This window comes from Lithobates pipiens, unplaced genomic scaffold (genome assembly GCF_037356315.1).
Source record: "Lithobates pipiens isolate NorthernLeopardFrog02 unplaced genomic scaffold, aLitPip1_a1.2 Scaffold_27, whole genome shotgun sequence".
Classification (NCBI taxonomy): Eukaryota; Metazoa; Chordata; class Amphibia; order Anura; family Ranidae; genus Lithobates; species Lithobates pipiens.
Window position 1 is genome coordinate 144190383 of NW_027507788.1, and position 21933 is coordinate 144212315.

General features: G+C 42.4%; 1 protein-coding gene across 1 annotated transcript in view; it reads right to left on the bottom strand.

Annotated features, from left to right (window-relative positions):
- The window catches only part of ACAP3 (ArfGAP with coiled-coil, ankyrin repeat and PH domains 3), a 279280-nt gene that overhangs the window by 54527 nt on the left and 202820 nt on the right, over positions 1 to 21933 (bottom strand). The window contains exons 11-13 of the mRNA XM_077457605.1: positions 4800 to 4912; positions 2511 to 2562; positions 1948 to 2048 (exon numbers count right to left, since the gene is read on the bottom strand). Coding sequence (XP_077313731.1) covers positions 1948 to 2048; positions 2511 to 2562; positions 4800 to 4912 — 266 coding nt within the window. The remainder of the gene's footprint in view (positions 1 to 1947; positions 2049 to 2510; positions 2563 to 4799; positions 4913 to 21933) is intronic.

Here is a 21933-nt window from a genome sequence, read left to right on the forward strand (position 1 = left end):
TTCTAGCAATGCTGTTTCCTACCACTAATGATCAGAGTACACATCACCTTGTGGTGCAACAGGGACAGCCCAGTAATGATGCAGATAAACCCAGCAGGGCTACATTAATTGATACTGCTAGCTCAAGGTGCCTACAGAGAACATACACCCAATCTGGCCATTTACTATCTTTCATATTTCTGGGTGACTTCTAACAAGCCAGGTGGCTGAACTAGCTCAGAAAGGGTTTGAGGGATCAACCAGCTATCTGCAACCGTCTACCAACAGACAAAACTCAAACTGCTAGGAGGGTAATGTTCAGATTGCTGCTAAAATCTGTCCCCTCATTTCAGGGTAGTGTGGTAGATTTTTGCCAAGACCTGTTCCCTCACCTCAGGACAGTATGTGAGATTTCCGCTAAAACCTGTTCCCTCACCTCAGGGCAGTATGTAAGATTTCCGCTAAGACCCGTTCCCTCACCTCAGGACAGTATGCGAGATTTCCGCTAAGACCTGTTCCCTCACCTCAGAGTAGTATGTGAGATTTCCCCTAAGACCTGTTCCCTCACCTCAGGACAGTATGTGAGATTTCCGCTAAAACCTGTTCCCTCACCTCAGGGCAGTATGTAAGATTTCCGCTAAGACCTGTTCCCTCACCTCAGGACAGTATGCGAGATTTCCGCTAAGACCTGTTCCCTCACCTCAGAGTAGTATGTGAGATTTCCCCTAAGACCTGTTCCCTCACCTCAGGGCAGTATGTAAGATTTCCGCTAAGACCTGTTCCCTCACCTCAGAGCAGTATGGGAGATTTCCCCCAAGACCTGTTCCCTCACCATCAGGATGTGTGGGAGATTTCCCCTAAGACCTGTTCCCTCACCTCAGGGCAAACTGTGAGATTTCCCTTAAGACCTGTTCCCTCACCTCAGGGCAGTATGGGAGATTTCCCCTAAGACCTGTTCCCTCACCTCAGGGCAGTATGGGAGATTTCCCTCAAGACCTGTTCCCTCACCTCAGGGCAGTATGGGAGATTTCCCTCAAGACCTGTTCCCTCATCATCAGGGTAGTGTGGGAGATTTCCCTTAAGACCTGTTCCCTCACCATAGGCTCAGGGCAATATGTGAGATTTCCCCCTAAGACCTGTTCCCTTCACCTCAGGGCAGTATGGGAGATTTCCCTCAAGACCTGTCCCCTTATCATCAGGGTAGTGTGGGAGATTTCCCCTAAGACCCGTTCCCTCACCATCAGGGCAATGTTGGAGATTTCCCCTAAGACATGTCCCCTCCACTCAGGGTAGTGTGGGAAATTGTCACTAAGACCTGTCCCAATTATAAATGGATCCCTGATGTGTAATTCTTCTTCCATCTCCTTTCTGCTTCATTTAACAACTTCTGTTACAAAGTAGCAGCTTTAGAAATTTTGTATTTGGTCTAATTAACACAGTTTGAAACGGCCCATTAGATGTAATCTGATGTAAATGTACAGTATGTAGTAAGTGCTGTGTAAATTGTTAGTGTTATATAAATACCCATAATAAATAAACGGACTTGCCAAGATTGCTTCAGCTATAGCTAGTGTTCCTTCTCACCACACTCTCTTTATATTGTATCGAATTGTACTTTTAATAAAGGAAACCTTTCCTGGAAGAGGGCCGCCATTTTGGATCCATTTCTAAAAACTGGTTGCTTGGCCTTTTTTCTGACCCTTTACTTCCAATGCTTTCCGAGCCACTGACCTGGAATTTGTATTGAGATCAGTAAAATCAGAGTCACTGGGTCAGTGATCCAAAGTACTGATGCCAGAGATTCGGAAGGGCAGCCAAGAATGTAGAAGGCGGTGATTGCAGCCTATGTGTTTCCCATATAGGAAAGGTTGCCTTTAGTGTTGTCCTTCAAGTTATACAGGGTGATTTTTAATCTACCATATAGCTTGAGCTTTGTACACACAGAAAGCATTACTGCATCAGACTTACTTTGTAGGCGAGACGACTTCAAAGCAAAACCTCCTTTCTATGTCTTCACAGGGCTTCACCGTGCACAGTCTAAGGTCCTCCACCACCACCGTCAGGACATCCTGCCAGAAAAGTAGGTAGGGAGAAGCTTTTCAGGGTTGAAAACATTGCATTGTACTGCATGCTAGCCAGGGTTGCCCTCTTTCCTACTAACACCGGCCATAGCTGCATGAGCTCTGCTCTCTGTAAAAGTCTAATGGACTTACAGGCACACTTGCAGGTGTAGAAGACTGCCCTGCCATTGAGTACTCATCCCATGTCTAGACCTTGGTTCCTGCTCTAGAGTATGGACATTACTGTATATTTAATGTATGGTAGATCTTCTTAATCCCCTGCATATACACAGCATATTTTTTATTACATTTATTAATGATAACGTGTTTAAACTGACAGTTGAGCCCTCCAGGGAATGTAAGAAAAAAAAAGGGAATCTCTTTGTGTTCAAAATCAAAAAAGCCCTGCATGATCAGATTTGAATATGCAGTATATAGGATATAAAATATTCATAATAAGATTTTACATACCTTCAGTTTCTTCTGGTAAACAAGTTGACTGTTTTGAATAGAAAACCACCTCCTGGGAATAATAAAGAGTGTCAGTAATAACCTGCAGACATCCACTGCAAAAGTCAAGACATAAGTGCAGTGTAAAAGTCAATAAATGGTAACCCAATGTGACCAATCTTCATTATGAGCAGGCTTTATGTGTCCTCCCCGAGGGTTTTGTAATGGACTTCACCATTTGTTTTTTACATATAATAGACCCACCTGGTAGACACAATGTAGTTAAATTGCACCTGTGGTAAAAGAAATATGTAGACTACCAATGCTGATCTTCTAAAAATGGCGGTTGTCTGACTATGTTCGATTTCTTATATTTCTGAAACATTGATTCAGAGCAAGCATGCAGCAAATTAAAATCAGGATTTCTTGTTCTAGGACAACACAGCAACAAAACTGGGAGACAGTTGTCCCCCTATAACCGGAGGTGCATCACAGACCACCAGGTATTGTTTTATTGAAAGCTACAGATTTTGGAATATTAAACTTTATAAAGTTAAATCTAGTACAAGATTTTAGTGACTTGGATTAGATCTACTTTACAGTGGTTGTAAGGAATAGACCATGATGGGCCTCACTTATACATAAGTACTCATTACTTATGTAATGAGAATTTGCAAAATATGCAACGCGGCTGTGTATTGCTGAAGTCTGGTTCTGTTTGTTTATGTTCAACTCAATAAACTTTTATTTGGATTTAAAAAAAGAAAGTGGTTGTAAACCCTTACCTATACCTAGTGAAGTGATTAGCCTCAGGAAGTACCGGGACAGGGCTGTCCCATGCCCAGGGCAAATATCCAAAATTGCACCCCCTCTCCCCCACTATTAATACATGCCACAGAATAGGTGTAGCACCCTGCGTCCATTTTTTGTCCCTTTGCTTCACTACGCCCAGGGCAATTTCCCCTCCTGCCCACCTCTTGTCCCTAGCCTCAGGTGACACATATTTGTCCTGTACAGCCTTGTAAAACTCAGAGATGAAAAGGGATTTTCACAGACTCACAAAGCAGGGGGCGGGGAGCTGCAGTTACACACTGCACAAATACTCTGACAGCTGATTGGAGGGAAGAGACACACCCCCCTTCACACTGCGCACAGGAACAGAACTGAGGCTGTCAATCAGCTGGGGGTCCCTCCCCTGTCACCTTTTTTCTCTTGGTGTCAGGAAAACATGTCAGAAGTGACTCAAGCTGTTAACAGGGAAACTAGACAGCAGAAAGAAAAGACACTCAGTCCTTTGGGGAGAGGAAAGTACACACTATAGATGAATATGCTTTGTTAAAATGTGATGTCTGAGGTTTACAACCACTTTACGTTATGTGATCTGAGTCCCAAGACCAATTTGCTTAAATTAAATTTTATGTTGTTCAGTTAATTAATAATATAAATTGAATTAGTAATCCCCATTATCCCAAGTCAAATCTTCAACCTACTTTACCTAGACCTGAAGTTCTAAGATCAGGAGCCTGCATTGGGGATTCTTAAGGCTGCTTCTGGGCTCCCTGTACTTGAAACAAGCATATACTTAACCTGGTTAGGATCTGGAATATAAACTGTATGCCGCACATGGCAACCAGTCAGATTTTCCCCCTTTTTAATTTTCTAATCTGCAATGGCATTATGAAAGGAAGAAGCAGTTCTTACTACAGGCCTATTGCTATTTAACATATCCAACAAAAAAGAGCAATATCACTGCTCAAACCCACATGCTTAGAGCTTACAGCATAAGAGATCCCAGCGCAAAGTTTATTCAAGTTACCTTCACCAGATTTATGAAGAATGAATATTTATTGTGAAGACATTGACATCAAAATGTAAGATCCATTGCTCATGTTTCCCTTAGTAGCTCCCTTATCTGTGGGGGCCTTGGGACAAAGCACTTTGTGCCCATTTTGTTATGACAGTATACACATGTAGATGCCACTGCTGACCTACTTCTGAAAACGACAGTTGTAGGGCAGTCTAAATCCTTCAAACCACTGAGGCAGATCAAACAGCAGGTAAAAAGTCAGAGCAGTCTGAATCCTGATGTGCATCCTTGGTGTGGCACAAGGATACAAAAGTTACTAAAGTCACTGGATGGGGAAAAAGCCAGACCACTAGCATTTTAAGAGATCAGCAAAAGCAAAATCATTCCTTAGCTACAATTCTGTCACTAATGAAAGAAAACTCACACAGAGAAGCAAAGTGCTGAATAATGGAGGTGTTTGGGCTAAATTAGTTACTGAAATGTAAACTGAACACTGTACTCACCGGTTCCACGTTTTGAACGCATTGCTTGCCCTCTTGAACAGGTAACCTTCCATCACCACCCCATTTGGGGCATCAACATTAAATTCTGCCTTGGAGTCATCATAGGAGAAATCCTGTAAAATACAAATATCAGATTACTACTATATCTTATTGACATACTTTAATGGGGCAATCCAGCCAGCATTATATTTCAATGTTTAGTAGATACAAAAAAGTTAAACTGAAAATGTCCCATATCCCTCAGAGAATCAATTGGTGAGATCTTTGCTCTTGAGTTCCAGGGTCTGAACACCTGCTATAGTCATTGTGAGGGGCTCCCATTCTCTGTTCTAATTGTTTTACTTTATTTTATATTATGGATAGTGAAAAAGGAAGAGCATGAACACACAAAGGTGACCTGGAACACCCAAAATTCCCAAGTAGATTGGAACAGAGCTAGGAATTATGGAAGGGTTATCTCACTGTTTAAAGCAGAACTATACTTACCTTCACTCCAACGCAGTGGTGTCCCAGAGCTCCCTGCTGAAATTTTCAGCCTGTTGGCTTCCAGGTACTGATCTCCGCTGATTTTCATTAGCCGGGCCAAGATAACATCACTCCCATGCATGCGCAAGAGTTCATTCATCTTCGCACTGTCAAAGTTGTACACCGAGCTGTGCATGCGCAACTCATTGGACAGGCAGAAGAAACGGGGTATAATCTTTCCAGTAGCACACTTCTTAGACCCCTTTCACACCACACCGCGGGCGGTGTGGGCGGTAAAATGTCGCTATTTTTAGCGGCGTTTCACCGCCGAATTTGCAGCGCATTTCGGCTGCTAGCGGGGCACTTTTACCCCCCGCTAGCGGCCGAGATAGGGTTAAAACCGCTGGCAATATGCCACAATAGTGGCGTTTTGCCGGCGTTATTACAGCGCTGCCCCATTGATTTCAATGGGGAGCAGCGGTGGAGGAGCGGTAAACACACCGCTCCTTCACCGCTCCAAAGAAGCTGCTGGCAGGACTTTTCCCTGAAATCCTACCAGCGCACCGCTGTAGTGTGAAAGCCCTCGGGCTTTCACAATACAAATAATGGTGCAGCTTTTTTAGGGCAGATTGCAGGTGCTATTTCTAACGCTATAGCGCCTGCAAAACGCCCTGGTGTGAAAGGGGTCTTAGGGTGAATACACCATAAAAACAAATCGCCATATTGTATCCATGAAGGAGCAAGGTCCTCACCCTAGGCTGCTCTTCTGATTTGGACTACAAATATCGCCCCCTCTCCTCATCTACAATATAGGAAGGAGGGGTTGTGTAGTTCACAGAAGAAGCTTGAAAAACTGGTAACAGTTTTTGAGATTTCAGGTCAGTGCACAGAAACTTACGAGAACACTGGATTTCTGGCAGGTTGCACAGGTATGTTTGTACACTTGCAGAAAATGTACATAGCCTAAAAGAAGAAATCAAATGCAGCAACCACAAATAAGGACTTGTAAGCTGCAATATATTAAATTATTGTTACACTAAGATTTGTTTCGCACTAGCGGCAGTGCTTACTGCCAGTGACCTTCGGTGGATCATTGTTCAGAGGGTGGCATAGCAGCGGTTGGCAGATGTTCAGGAGGTGATCTTGCAACCTCCTGAACGTGTTTTTTTTTTTTATTCAATCCCTGCAACTGTGAGTCGAGTGTTTGGCATGCAGTTGTGGTGCACTCCCATTGAACTCAATAGGCAAGTTTTATGGGTGGTGCCACCTGTCAAATGCTACAATCCAGGATAAAAATGCTGTAGCTGCAAAGCAGCAGATGTACAGCCCTGTCAGGCAGTAATGTTTTTAGCATTTGGGCGGGCAGTGAGGGGGCATTCAAAATTTACAAAGCAGTGAATATGACATTCACCAAATATTCGCTGTAAGCAAATCTTCCAGGTGCATGCATTTTAGATGGCAGTGATTGATTCCCCACCAGTGAATCTTAGTTGAGAGTCATGCCACGTACAAATGATCTGACTTTCTGGCAGACTAGGTCCGACGGTCTTCCAGACGGACTTTCGTCTGAGTTCTGATGGACTTTCCAAACAAACGAACTTGGCCACACACGAACGGACTAAGTCCGTTCGAAAGTCCATTCGTTTTGAACTACGGGACTAAACAGTGAAGTTCAATAGCCAGTAGCCAATAGCTTCCCTTGCGTCGTATTTGGTCCGTCGGACCAGCACACAGATGAACGGTTTTCCCGATTTTAGTCCGTCGGAATTGAGTCCGTCAGATAGATTTGAAACATGTTCTATTTCTAGGTCCATTGGATTTTTTTTTTTTTCAAAGAACGATCAGACTAGCCCACACACGATCGGATTGTCCGACGGACTAATCCCTTCGGACCTAGCCTGCTGGAAAGTCCAGTTGTGTGTACGCGGCCTCACAGTCACCGCTTTATAACTAGACCCCCTTTGGGGGGAAATCATCAGCATAATATATCTTCAGAGTTTTTCCTGGGAATATTACTGACATTAATAATATTAAGATAAAAATGTTCTAACTGCATAATACATGAGATTCTGTGTTACGAGTAATCTATGTGTTGGACCTAAGCCAAAGCTTAGCCTGTAAAGGAATAAAACGACTCGTTTTCCTGTCATGGGGGTGCCGGGTATCTGGGACAGCAGCAAATTAAGATTTCATTCATTCTGGCTCTCCGCGGTAATTAAGAAGCCGAATATGTTTTTGCCCACCATTCAATTCCTCCCAACACTTTCAGAGAGTATCTGCTGAAGCCTTTTGGCAGTGAATAGGCGCTATTGATAAAATGACTGAATATGGCATTTTGCGTTCCGGAAGCCATCTTTATTGGGGGCGCTTAACATTCAGCTCAGGCTTTTCAGTTCTTCAAAAGGTGACCTTTCTGTCTTGTGGAAAGGGCAATATCTGAAGGGTATAAAATGCCAAACTATAAAAAGGTATTGGTGTGTTGGATGGAATCGACTTGGATTATAGAGAACTATAAAATCTTTGTATTATACATAAAACAAATAAAAACCTAAGCATGTATTGGCCATTAAAAGCATAAATTCCACTTTTCAGAAAATGAGATATTAAGATTGAGCAGTAGCTAAAGTTAAAGATATATTTTTAGCTTTGGACAGCGAGGTTTAAAAAACTCCCCTGTATTTACACTAAAAGGGCGACAATGCTTAGACCCCTTTCACACTGGAGGCATTTTTCAGTTGCTTTAGCGCTAAAAATAGCGCCCGTAAAGCACCCGAGGCAGCTTCTTTGAGGTGCTTTCAGAGCGGTGTATACACCATTCCTAAAGCGCTACTGCCCATTGAAATCAATAGACAGCGCCTGCAAATCACCTCTGCAGTGGCGCTTTTAACCCTTTATTCGGCTGAAAAGCAACTCTAAAACGATAGTAAAGCGCCACTAAAACTAGTGACTCTTTACTGTTGACGCCCCCGCGCTGTAAGTGTAAAAGGGCTAGAAGCATTAAGGTGAAAAAATACAAAGGTTTACAACCCCTTTCCTCTTATTCAGTTAATCTTTGACAATAAAACCTGGAAGCTGATTGGTTTCTATGCAGAGCTGCATGCGATTTTGCCCCATGCAGTTTCAGTACATAACCCCCATACTGATATTTTCTAAAATCTTCACCATACAAACTAAGATATACATCAATGTAAGACTACTGAAAGAGTTAAGCTCATGGTCTGCTGCTTAAGGGTTAACTCATCATTCCTTCACTTTCAGCAATATGCGATGTCTTCCATCCGTGACATCACAATGGTTTCCGTGGCAACAAAATCCAATGCCAAAGAGGCCGCACAATGCAGTGCGAGTTTCCTTCCGAGTGCCCTCGTGGGAAATGTGCTAATTTATGCAATCCGACAGGACACAAGGAAAAAAAAAATGTAACTGTACTCTGATGTAGGTTAATGTATTCTGATCCACAGCGGCTACCCCGAAACAAGCGATCAAATCAGGAGAGAGATATACGGTAAAATTGCGATTTCCCATCCAGGATTATGAATAAAAATAATTTTTTTTATGATTTTAAATTGAAGAAGCATAAAGATAAAAGTAAAATATACCCCAACTAAGGCAGGGTTCAGAGACAATCAATGACACCTAGACACTACCAGGGCTGCTTAAGGAAAGACCCAATTCATACATGAAACTGTCCCATTACTGTAGGTCGCCATTTGATTTGGGATACTCCAATATGATAAAAGTTTATATTCTACATCAGCCTTTGATCAATCCAAAAGCCTTTCGGCTTTGTTGTGTACATTGTAACCAGCAAGCCAATACAAAGTGAATGGAGTCAAAACTTCACATACCTACATATAATGAATTACAAATCTACACAGCTTTTTTTTTATTTTGTTACCAGCACTACAGGTAATTCTTGCATTCATGTTAAAATAAACAGAAACCACAGGCAGCACCCTCTATGATTTAAAAGGGAATCAGACAATAAATGCCAAAAGTCATTTTTCATTTGGGCATCAGCTACTAATTTTGTATGTACATTGTGCAAAAAATACAATAGATTTTTTCTAAGGCTAGGTTTAGATTGCATTCAAACTGCAGCACTTCTGAAAAGCGATCCATGTTCAAATCACTCTTCAGAGGCATTTCACAGGTGGATGCCTCCTCATCGACCTGTTTAAATGCTGTAAGACCCCTTTCACACTGGGGCAGCGGCCGGGTTCACGGTCAAGTGCCACTTGGGTTAGTGGCACTTTATCGCTGTTTAAGCATTGCTTTCCAAAGAAGGGGTTAAAAACACCCGTGTTGCAACGCTTCCGAAGTGCTTTTCAGTTACTTCGGAAGAACTGTCATTCCAATTGGGCAGGGCATTTTGGGAGTGCTAAATACATCGCTCCTAACCTGCCCCAAAGATGCCGCTTACAGGACTCTTCAGAATGCCCCTCAAGGGCACCGCCCCAGTGTGAAAAGTCGCACTTAAATGAATGCGAGGTGGTTTTCAGGTGCTTAGCAGAGGCTATTTCCAGTGATAAAAGCGCATGAAAACCGGCCCAGTATGAAAAGGGTATAAATGCCAAGCACACTGACCGCATCGTATGCAGTTTGTGGGGCATTTGGATGTTATAAAAACACCAGTAGCATTAGCTGTAGAAAGTTGTAGCTGTAGAATTTTTAAGTTTTATTGGCGTTTTTGCAGTAGTGTTTTTCAGCATTTTTTAACTGTTGCGTTTTTTAGCAAAATCATACTCTCACAAAAGCTTAAGGCTCAGAAACGCTGGTAAATGCAGAATAGCTGCATTTTCCAGCGTTGTTAAGCTTTTATCAGTTAGAGCAGTGATTCTCAACCAGGGTTTGGTGGAACCCTATGGTTCCTCCAGGGGTTGCTAGCAGTTCCTTCAGTATTGTGCCATTTCTGCCTCTCAGATAAGTTCTCATCGACACCATTGATATTTTTAACTATCTGTTAGGAGGTAATTCTTCCCAATGACCACAAGTGTAAGGAGCATTCTTCCCACTGACCATCACACTAATGTATCATGATTTGCAGATTTCTAATTTTTAGCAGGGGTTCCCCCGAGACTGGAGAACTATTTCAAAGGTTCCTTTGTGTTGAAAAGGTTGAGACAGGCTGAGATAGAGTCTTCATAGCTGAAAAACTCTGCTTAAAACCCACTAGTTCAAGTTTTTTTTCAAACCAGAAAACGCCCCTGCCAATAAACGTTATAAGAGCCTAGGTGTGCATGGACACATAGGATAACATTCTACTGGCTGTAGAAAAAAAAATACCTGACGCTAAAAACAGCAGCTGTAAAAACGTCCAGTGTGCATAACGACTAAGTCCCTGTTCAAATTGGAGCGATTTGACAGGTCAAATCACATGTCAAATCGGAGCCTACTGCCAGCAATAGGAGCGTCCTACACTACTCTTGGCGACTTGGGGGGCGATTTCAATAGACATCTGTGCATGAACCCACACAAATGTCTTTCAAGTTGCCCCCGAAGTCAAACTGAAATGCGGATATAAAATCAAGATGAACTCACAATTTCAAAGCCATGTTCAGTGTGAACGAGAGCTTAAAGAAAAGTTCACCTTTTGGAATAGTTACATGTTCCCCTCGTATTTAAAGGTGGAACATATAACATATTCCAGCTCCTGTCATCAATTCCACCCATCTTTCTTTCTTTGTGACAGCAGGAGGGGGATTTTCTCCCCCTACTCGGTCACTTTTTGAAAAGAACATGGCTCCGCCCACACCACTGTGTCATTCATTCACAGTCTCCTGTGAATGAATGAACTACAACTACAGAAAGCCATTCTGGTTGATGGTTTGCAGTTCTGAATGAACTGTGAGGGTTCTGGTGATCGCCTTCATAGTTCATGGTTTCTTCCTGCTTTCAAGTAACTGCCTTCCCGTACAAGGTACAGGCAGACATCCACCTTGAGAGTCTGCAGGAGTCCTGCATTGCAATTGTGATCTGCTGATCGCAGGCCCAACGCTCTGCAGGCTCCCTAGCAAAAAAATTATAATAAATGCACTTTTTTTTATCTGCAACAAAATGTACATTTATTATTGATTATGAAAAAGTGAACTTATTCTTTAGGCTGGGTTCACATATTTGCAAATGGGATGTGGGTTTCCCGGCATCCAGTTTGCATGACATGTGAGTGTAACCTACTCTTACACGTGTTCAGGGTGGCCGCGGTGCGCAATACAAAGGGTCCTGTGCATGTTTGGGTTCGGTTCAGGTGCAAATTAAGGTAAAAATTTGGACCAGATTCGGACCTGGGCGAGTGAATAGGAATGCACCAGACCCCATGTTGGGAACCGTCGCCACACATGTGAACCCCGGCCTTAAGGGGGGAGATTGGGGAGCACTAAAAATACAACCCAACCAAGCGTTTTTAACTTCCCCCCACCACAAGTCTAAAAGAGCCCTTAAGGCTGGAGCTTAATTATCAAACATAATGCAGTTTCCATAACTTTGACTAGTCTTCCAGTCTTAGTTGGTAGACTTTTCAGAGTGACCATAGCAAAAAAAAAAGGGGGGGGGGGGGGGGCTTGCGATCATGCATGTTTATGGAATTATCACAGTGGTCTATATAGAAAAACACACTGCAGTCATATGTAGTAAAATCCTTGTTGAAAGGGAGCCATAAGAAGTCCCATTTTCAGTTTGCGAAAAGCCATGTGGGGGACACAGCAAACATGTGGAAGAAGGTGCTCTGGTCAGAAGAGACCAAAATTTAACTTTCTGGCCTAAAAATCAAAACGCTATGTGTGTCAGAAAACTAACACTGCACATCACCCTGAAAACACCATGCCCACTGTGAAACATGGTGGTGGCAGCATCATGTTGTGGGGATGCTTTTCTTCACCAGGGGCGGGGAAGCTGGTCAGAGTTGATGGGAAGATGGATGAAACCAAATACAGGGCAATCTTAGAAGACAATCTGTTAGAGTCTGCAAAGGATTTGAGACTGGGGTGGAGGTTCACCTTCTAGCAGAACAATGACCCTAAACATATAGCCAAAGCTACAATGGAATGGTTTAGATCAAAGCATATTCATGTGTTAGAATGGCCCAGTCAAAGTCGAGACCTTAATCCAATTGAGAATCTGTGGCAAGACTTGAAAGTTGCTGTTTACAGACACTCTCCATCCAATCTGACAAAGCTTGAGCTATTTTGCAAAGAAGAATGCGCAAAAATGTCACTCTCTAGATGTGGTAGAGACATCCCCAAAAAGACTTGCAGTTGTAATTGCAGCTAAAGATGGTTTTACAAAGTATTGGGGGGCTGAATACAAATGCACGCCACACTTAGATATTTCTTTGTAAAAAAATGTAAAAACCATTTATCATTTTTCTTCCACTTCACAATTATGTGCCACTTTGTGTTGGTCTATCACATAAAATCCCAATAAAATACATTTATGTTTTTGGTGGTAACATGACAAAATGTGGAAAATGTCAAGGGGTATGAATACTTTTTCAAGGCACTGTATGCATTTACATGCGTTCAGAGTATCTAATTTACCCCTGGATGCACAGATTTCTTTTTTTTAATGCAGCTACACTAAATGCACTTAAATGCATATAAGTGCACAGTGTGAATTTTACAATTAAAAAATCATTACATGCATTTATATGGGCTTATAAATGTTCTATAAATGCATATAAACTTGTATTTAAATATAACTGCAATCAGTGCTCTCTCTCCCTCTGAGACCTTGAGGATTAATATTTTTTCTTTGGCATATAAGCATGTCAGTGTGAATGAGGCCCATCGCTGCTCATGTTATCACTATACTATAATAGAGGCATCCATATACTGTAAGTGAAACAATTACGGTAACTGCCAATGCCAGTTAGCGCCATTTGTCTAGTGCTGAGGTTTTCCAGCATGCTGGAAGATCTCTACAGTTGACTCAAAGATTGAGGTTGATCATTCTCTATCACTGTTAGGACCCTTTCACACGGGCTTTCAAATCGGGTGTGCCTGTCCGTTTTTCAGGTGGACCCAATCGGACCCTCCATTCTCCTCTAAGGGCAATTGGATGTAAACGGCCTTGTGTCCCCTGTCTGGCTAGATCAGATCAGAGGGCAGTCAAGTGTAAAAGGACAGCTGGTCCGTTTACATCCGACTGCCCATAGAGTAGAGAGGGCTGTGTCCGTGTTACAAGCCGAGACCTGTCACCCGACAGCTCTGCTTAGTGGAAGAGCAGACAGATCCCCTGCTGAGCAAAATCGCATCCGACCCATGTGAAAGGAGCCTTATGACCTCATCTATGGCATCATTATTCCTAGCAATGGTTGAATTGGTTCTTTAAAAGGCAGACTAATGCTGGCCATAGATTAAGCATTTCTGAGTCAATTTTAACTGCTTTTAACGAACCTTAGATAGTTGCAATAGGCACTGTTGGCAGTGGCGGCTGATGGTAGTTTTTTGGGGGGGGGGGCAAACAGTACATTGACGACCCCCACGGGGCGCTATTCGCCATTTCCTATTCTAACACACCTAGGAGGGCTCTGAGCGCAATACTCAGTGCCAGGAGCCCACCCTATTTTGAAACCTATTAGAGCCTCTGGCTCTAATCAGGTGTTTAAAAAAAAAAAAAACTCCCGCCGCTGTAATTCATGCGCCTGCCGCCTTGAAAGCGGCAGGATGCATGAATAGGGGGTGGCGGTGCAAGGGGGAGGCGGCGGCGCCCGTCCCAGCTGTTGGTAAGAGGTTGATCCATGCGGGTCTTTTTGTGATCTTAGGCTAAATGGAAGAGGTTGAGGTTCTATTCTAAGCAGTCTACATGACAGGCCAGCATTTGGTCTGCCATAGGCAGGTATGGCAAGTCTTTGTGATGTAATGAAGGCTGTGCACTGCTGGAATCTACCAAATTCTCGCTTCACAAATGGCCAGTGAAGCACATATTCCCTATTTTTGGTAAAAGAATCAATCCTTTATCACATATTTTCTTCCAGCTATTATTTACAAGCACTTCTGAGGCTCCTGTTATTCCTGATTACCGCATGCAATATACTTTATGTACTAGAAGCACCCCTTGGGAAAATGGCCAACATACATACAAACACCTCAGCACACTTCAGAGATGATCCCTGCGAGAAGCAAACAATTAACACAAAATACTACAAAGAAAACAAATTTGCAGCAAATTTGAATGACTTACCAGCAAGTATTCCAGTCGGCCAAATATCTTCATTTTCTCAGCTTTAGAGAGCTGCGTTCCTGGCGGTCAGACTGATGTATAGACAGCAATCATGTCTCCGTGGTAAATGTCCAGAATACTAAACAGGCATCCCCATAATGTTTGCTGTCCTTTTTGATGATGAAAAGTATCAAAATCTACATCCTGCCTTGAGATCAACTAATATCCGCAAAGGAGGTAGCCTTAGAACCCTGTTACCCAAGCTCCAGCTCAGTAAAGAGACCAGGGCATTAGCATACAGCTGTCACTTGTAGAGCCAAATGAGAAGGACGGGACACAGATAAAAGCTGTGGCCAGCACATGTTTATTGACTTACTCCCCAGGCCATAGAGGTGATGCTGCTAATGTTTTCTCATCCTAAGAGTCCATTGAAAGAGACCACACCTCCCCTACCCCCTGTTCAAATCACAAAGGAGCTCCATCCTTTCTCAGTGAAAGGCAGCAACGCCGATAGGCTAAGGAAGCACACGCCAATGTGTTAATAAAACAGACCCATCTGTCTCTGCTGCCTCTTTGCCACCAGCCTGGTTTAACCTGTTCAACACTAGGATGACCATTTCATCAAGTGGAAAGAAATGCCGAACCAGAATGACTACACTGCCTCTCGGAACGTCCATCTAACAGCCGTTCTCTGCATCCAAGAGGAGGAGGAGAGGGAGACATGTGTATGGATGGCGGTGCTCCAAGACAGAGTCTGTATCCTCCAAGCTGTCCCTTTTTAGGGCAATTTTATCTAGGTTTTTAATTGAGACATTAAAGACAGGAGGTTCCTTTTACTACACACCCCTTTCATTCCTCTCTTTCTTATAAAGTTAGCCATAGACATAAGTTCTCAGGGGAAAAAATAAAATAAAAATGAGTGTCTAAAATGGGTTTGGCTGTATTTAAGTTTCCACCAGCTAAAGGCAACATCAAGGGTGTCTATTTAGTTCATGAACATGCATGTCCAGGCAAAGCAAACAGGCATATTTATTGTAAGAACTTCTGTAAGATTGATCTTTCATTGGTCAAAAGCTGGACACAGATGCTAAAGCAAGGGTCTTCAAACTACGGCCCTCCAGTTGTTCAGGAACTACAATTCCCATCATGTCTAGTCATGTCTGTGAATATCAGAGGTTTACAATGCCTCATGGGATGTGTAGTTTCGCAACAGCTGGAGGGCCGTAGTTTGAGGATCCCTGTGCTAAAGAGTAGTTGGACGGGCAGTCATGAACCAACTACCTTAAATCATCTTTTCTGGTTGGAGTTTTCAGAAACATGAGTGGTCATTTTGTGGTGTCTCTGCAGACACCTTTATCAAGAGGAAGATCGTGCTAGGACAAGGTTTTTCCAACACATCTTATTTCTATTTAGTAAAGGGTGCCATGTTTGGCATTTGTAGGTACCCTGACAGCATCTAATTGTTGCTTGATCCAATCAGATTGTCATTTAATGTCTATGGATTATTTTATTCTGCACATTTGCTTACAGCACAATAAAGACACCTACTAACATGAAATTATTATTGGGATTTCGGATAGATCAGGTGCCAATCAACTAGCTATAAGTATTGGTAAATGCCTGCAGTTGACCATTCTTGGAGGAAATAGCAACTAGCTGGATGAGTTTTTTTTTTTTTTTTTTTTTTTTAAACTGCTATTGTTTTCCCTGCAATAAAGACAGTGTGGATGTGTTTAGGTAAAGCACTATTCAGAACTGAGGAGCAAATAAAAAAATAAATAAATAAGGACTAAAAATTTTAGAAACCACATGTTTTTAGCTACGGTATACTTATTTTTTTTTTTTTAACCAAATCTAATGCAGTAATAACCATTAATGAAATATATATTAGGAACTAAAAAAAAAAAAAAAAAAAAAAATTCTAATATTATTAGAAATCATGTAATCATAGTTATGAAAATGGCCATTTCATCTGCAAACTACAGCAGAACGTGGCGTCCATTTGTCTCCACACACTGCAGAACAAAATAATTGGAGGGGGGAAGAAACAGGATTTATGATTTGCCTTGCGACCGTAATGAGCCTTTTTTTCACTGATGACAGGTCCTTGATCACCTCTGACCTCCTATTGACTAATGTCTGTTCCTGGCTGTCTTGGGTATAATAAGGAAAAGACAATAGAGGGAGCCCTGCTTACCAAATGTCACAGCTCATTCCAGGGCTGCACTCAAACAGGCACTTGTGGATGAAATCGAGCAAGAAAGGACTTTTACAGGGACATGCAAGGAAATAATTCTTATGAATTAGAACTATTAAAAAAAAAAAAGAAGCAGCATACTTGAGCTTATTAATAAGCAAGTTCAAGTAACAAAACCAATCCTTACAGTTATATTCGATCAAAGCAAACAATGCAAGTGTGCTAAAGCATGAAATCATGCATGCTGTACTTATTCATCGTGGCCTCCATTCAAGGTAGGGCTTGTCAGGCTAAAAGTGGACTTATCATGTAGGTCTTTGCAACCAGGTTTTAGAAGGTACTTTTTTGCATCTGAGTGACACTGCTGCCTCTTATCACATGATTGTGAGGCCAACTTCTCTCCCACAGAGAGCAATGAGCCTACAAAGGATGTGTTGAGAATACCTGGCATCCATATACGCATAGTTTAGAAACTACATTTCCAGAACATAAATTACCATTAACAAGGAAACTTTAAGCAGCAGGGCAGCCTAGTCAACTCTGGCTATGCCTGGATAAAAAAAAACTACCTGTATATACCGTGGTGTCCGTTTTTAGGTAGGGCAGTCACTTTTGTAGGTTTAAAATGGAAAGCATCTAAACTTTAAATAAGGAACTATGGGAGCAGCAAAATGGGACAAAACTCCAACATGATAGAAATGAATCAATTCTTCTACAGTATAATGTGAGAATTTACCAGTAAACGTGCACAATATGAAGCTATACATACATGACAACACTCTCCATATAGCAGATTTTGTCATTAGAAATTAGATCCAAATTTCCAAATATCCAAAAATTTGCTATGCAAATTTAACAGCAAACATGTAGAAGGCCCCACTAATGAATTACATCACACTGCCTGCAAAGTCTTTAGATGGTATGATAGGTAGCTGCTCCTACTGATAGGCTTTTAGAGAGGTCACAGGCCCAAAATGTGTGGAAGGGAGCTTCATACAACAGACCAAACTGACAGAATGTTACATGCGTCCACGCAAAATATTTTTTGGGATTGGTAGTATTCTGTACTTAATGTGATTGTAGCCGTATTAGTGCAATTGTGATAGAGAAAATTGAGTACTGTCCATGATACTTTTTTTATTTGCACTAACATACAATTTTTCAGGACAAGCTTTCGGGGTATGTCCCCTTCTTCAAGGTCCAAGCAGTACTGCTTGGACCTTGGAGTAGTATTCTGTACAACTTACTTTTACTTCCCTTGAACCATCTAGCAGAACTGGACAACAGAGAATATTACATGTGAAGAGGATTGGTATTGGAGGTTGGAATGCAGCTGCTTGACACTATTAAGAATGCTTGGTATTTAAATAATGACCCCCTATGGTTGTGATAGTGTGAAGTTAATCAGATAACAGAGTTGTTTGTATTTTGACATATGTTACCAGTAATGGTATTATTAGCATACATATAAGACCAGATAATAAGTGGTATATCATCGTCTTCTGATGTCAACAATCAAGTGGGTTATCTGCAGAGAAAGATCATTTTAAACCTTCTCTATTATAGTATAGTTGTCTATAGACTATCACCAACTTTCAAGACCCTCTGATGATCACTTGGGTACTAAACAGCGAGGACGAAACGTGATCATCCATGGGCACCTTCAACGCATTTACATTTCTTCTATGATTGCCTTCATTAGCCCCATATGATGGCAGGTTAACACCTTCCAGGGCCAGCCGCTGCTGTCACATTTTAATGGACTGATGAACTTGGTGTGTATGGAGGAGATGTCCTATGTGGCCTGACCTACCCCTGTAGGAATAGCTAAAGGTTGCTTCTTGTGGTAAGGAAACAAAGATGCTGCCACTGCTAACCTTTTCATTGGAAAGATGTTAACCCGCTGGCTGCATACTGATCCTGGTTTTTCAATATTAGTCACTAACATGGAACAAGCATGTAGGTAAAGAGCCACTGTCACACTGGTCATCTATTGCAAATTGAAAGCCTACCCCCTCAATCCATTTATACTCACCAATTCATGCCATCTCACTGCCTCCCAGCTTCAATTGAGCCCTCTCTTCTTTGCTCAAATGGGTTTCTGGGCATATGGGAGCTGATCACCCAATAATCCACCTGGGTAAGCTCCAACACCATCAGACACTGGAGCGTATCCAGAATGGAATCCTACAATGGTCAAAGAAGCATGGATCTGTGAGTATAGGTGGGCCAGGAGATGGGCTAAAAGGAGATGCTTTTCCTTTGCCCTAAATGGACACTTCTGACTTTTCATCAACTTTCCAGATCTGCATACTCGTTTCAAGTCATTGATTCAGAAAGTACTGAACCTAGAAAAAACTCATCACAACAGCCAGGCAATTAGCATTTTCTGAGGTGATCACTAATGGCGGCCTTCATATTTCTTTTAAAGGATAAGTTCACCTTTCATAACATGTTACACCAATATTCAGGGTGTAAGATGTTATGAAAGAATCGGCCCCTGCTCCCCTGCTGTGACAGCTAGCGGGGGATCTTCTCCCCCCGCTAGCTGTTAAAATTTAAAAGAAACACAGCCGAGCGAGACTCCTGATTGCCTGGCCGAGTCACTCATTCACAGTTTTCTGTGAATGGAAAACTACAAGTCCTGACAGCCTTAGTGGCTGTCGGCTTGCAGCTCTCAATGAACCATCACGGCACTTTGGTATCAGCAATCTGCTGATCGCTGGTGCAATGCTTTACAGGCTCCCAAAACAAAATAATAGATGCACATTTTTTTTACCTGCATTATTTTTTGGCAAAAAAGGTAAACCTTTAAGACGTTACTTTAGGGGCATTGGGTTTTAAAACGGCTAACATTTTCCCTAACTTTTGTGGGTCCCTTTAACACATATTGCTGTCTACAAATGCTTGCATGTGTATGGAAACCTTTAGGGTTAACTGCTTGTTTTGTCAAGTGGTGATCAAAAAGTCTTATACTCACCCAATGCTCTGTTCCAGCTGTACACAGCACTCCACCACAATCCAGAGGTGGACTGTTCCCAACGTCTTCATGTCCAGAGCAGGTCTATGGGCATGCCAAGGACATCAGGAACAGTCCATTGCACAAGACCTCAGCAGTGGCGAGGCAGGAGCCACAGGGACCAGCATTGTGCTAGGAGGATCAGAGGATTAAGTAAGTATATCTTTGCTATCCGATCCCCTAGACAAAAAACGAGCAGTTAACCCGTGTAGTGTGGGTACAGCCCCACTGCATGGGATCCAAAGAAAATTTGTAGTAGTTCTAAATGAACTGCAAGGGCGCTGATAAGCAGGTACCCAACACTGCACGCGTGATCAGCAATATTTTGCAGGCTGCTGGAGGAAAAAAATAATAAATGCACTTTTTTTCCGCAAAAGTATGTGCATTTATTGTTTTTTCTGAAAGACGAACTTATCCTTTATTTATTTGTGAGCAGGGTAACCTTAGGTAGCATATTAGCAATAACTATATGCATGTGCTGAGATCTGAAGCATCACATACTAACCCTAGGTTTACACTTCTGCGTATTGGCTGGTGGTGTGGCAATCGCAGCGATTAAAACGCACTGCTCTGAGGAAACGCCATTCTGAGTTGCACCTCCACGCATGTAAAATCGCAGTGTGTGTGTGGGGACTGCAGGCAAAAGGCATGGTCAAAGTTACCATGCCATTTCCCTGCGACCGTGTTTTTGAAAAAGTGCATGTACTTTTTTTGTGGAAACGCAGGCACAGCAGCCTTTTATAATGAATAGGCTTCTGTGCTCATGCAAACGCGGCCCGCAAACACGCAAAGCTGTGAACCGAGGGTTAAAGACTGAAATGTCAACATGTGCATCTTAGGGTAGTCCCTTCAAAATTAAAGTAAAAAATCTGTTTTGGATTTTGCATCTCATAAGCACCATTTCCTGACTCTCAATTGGGACTTCAGGTTATACTTTCATAGTATTACCATTTGTGAAGGATAACAATGAGCCAAAATGCACAAACAATGTGGAATAAAAAGGACAATAACAAGCCTTCACAAGGCTGAAATTGGATTAATATCATATTTTTCTTAATTTTCCATTACCCAAGCCAAAATGTCATTGTCTGTAAACTGTAACCGCCTAACGAATCAGCACCAGATTGTAGAAAGAATTTTTAAGATAATGTTACAAGTCCTGATGACAGCCTAATTCAAGCGTCTCCCACCATTGTTTGGTGTGCATTTAAATATTTAAAATGTGCTGGAATATTTGTGTGTGATTGGGGCAATTGTGAATAACAACACTACATGTCTGCTAAATTGTACAGGAAACCGCTTTGTAGACTGGCAAATGTCTCTCCACCATCCAACTAGGCGAGATATCTATCCATCCTGGAAATGGTGTATGACCTCTCTATAATGTGCATCCATTTCCTTTTCTGGGTGATCTATGTCGGTTTGCACAGGGATTTTCCAACTATGCACAACAAGCAACCGAAAGTAAATATTACTGCACCTGGACGCCCCAAATGTTCTGATCCTTTCCTAGTTTCACACAGGGCTGTTCATCTTTGGTGGACTAGGCCCTTTATGGGCACTGCAGGTTTTTCTAGGAGTTGGCAAGTCGGTCTCTAGAATAAATGAACCAGTAAACTTGTTTTGACTCTAATCCTAAACCAGTGAAGGAGAATCCAGGGCACACGTGCAATAGCCGGCATGCCAAGCCCTCTCTGTGGCTGACGTGTCCTAGGTGGGCGTGACTGAGAAGAAGAAGCGACCAGGGCTGATGTGCGGGCGGAAATTCAATTATAGAAGCTGTCTTATCCACACCGCACCCCGCATCAAACTATATCTCCCACAAATCTCTGGGGCCAGCGGTGACATGTCTGGGGTGGGCATGACTCAGAGAACACGACTCCCACGTGGCTGGGATCAGTGGTGACATGTGGGCAGGAATGAGCTGCTGGATCGGGAGACACTGGAGACAGGTGAGACCGGAACCATGACTGGACTGGAACCATGCAATACCTTTACACCACCTGGTGGTGGGTACCTTCCCCTTCAACTCCTTCCTGTGTCTAGGTCAGGATCCAGATTAACCCCCAAAATTTGTTGGATTACATTTATTGTTTTTGTAAATGGAAAAAAAAAAACAAATATGTACATTTTAAACAGCAGTCCTGGGAATTGTGTCCCATCATAGGCGCTATTGGGCCCAATGTCTAGCAAAGGCATCCTTACCAGTGCTCAGCAAATGCATCCTTACCAGTGCCAAGCGAATACATCCTTACCGGTGCCCAGCAAATGCATCCTTACCAGTGCCCAGCAAA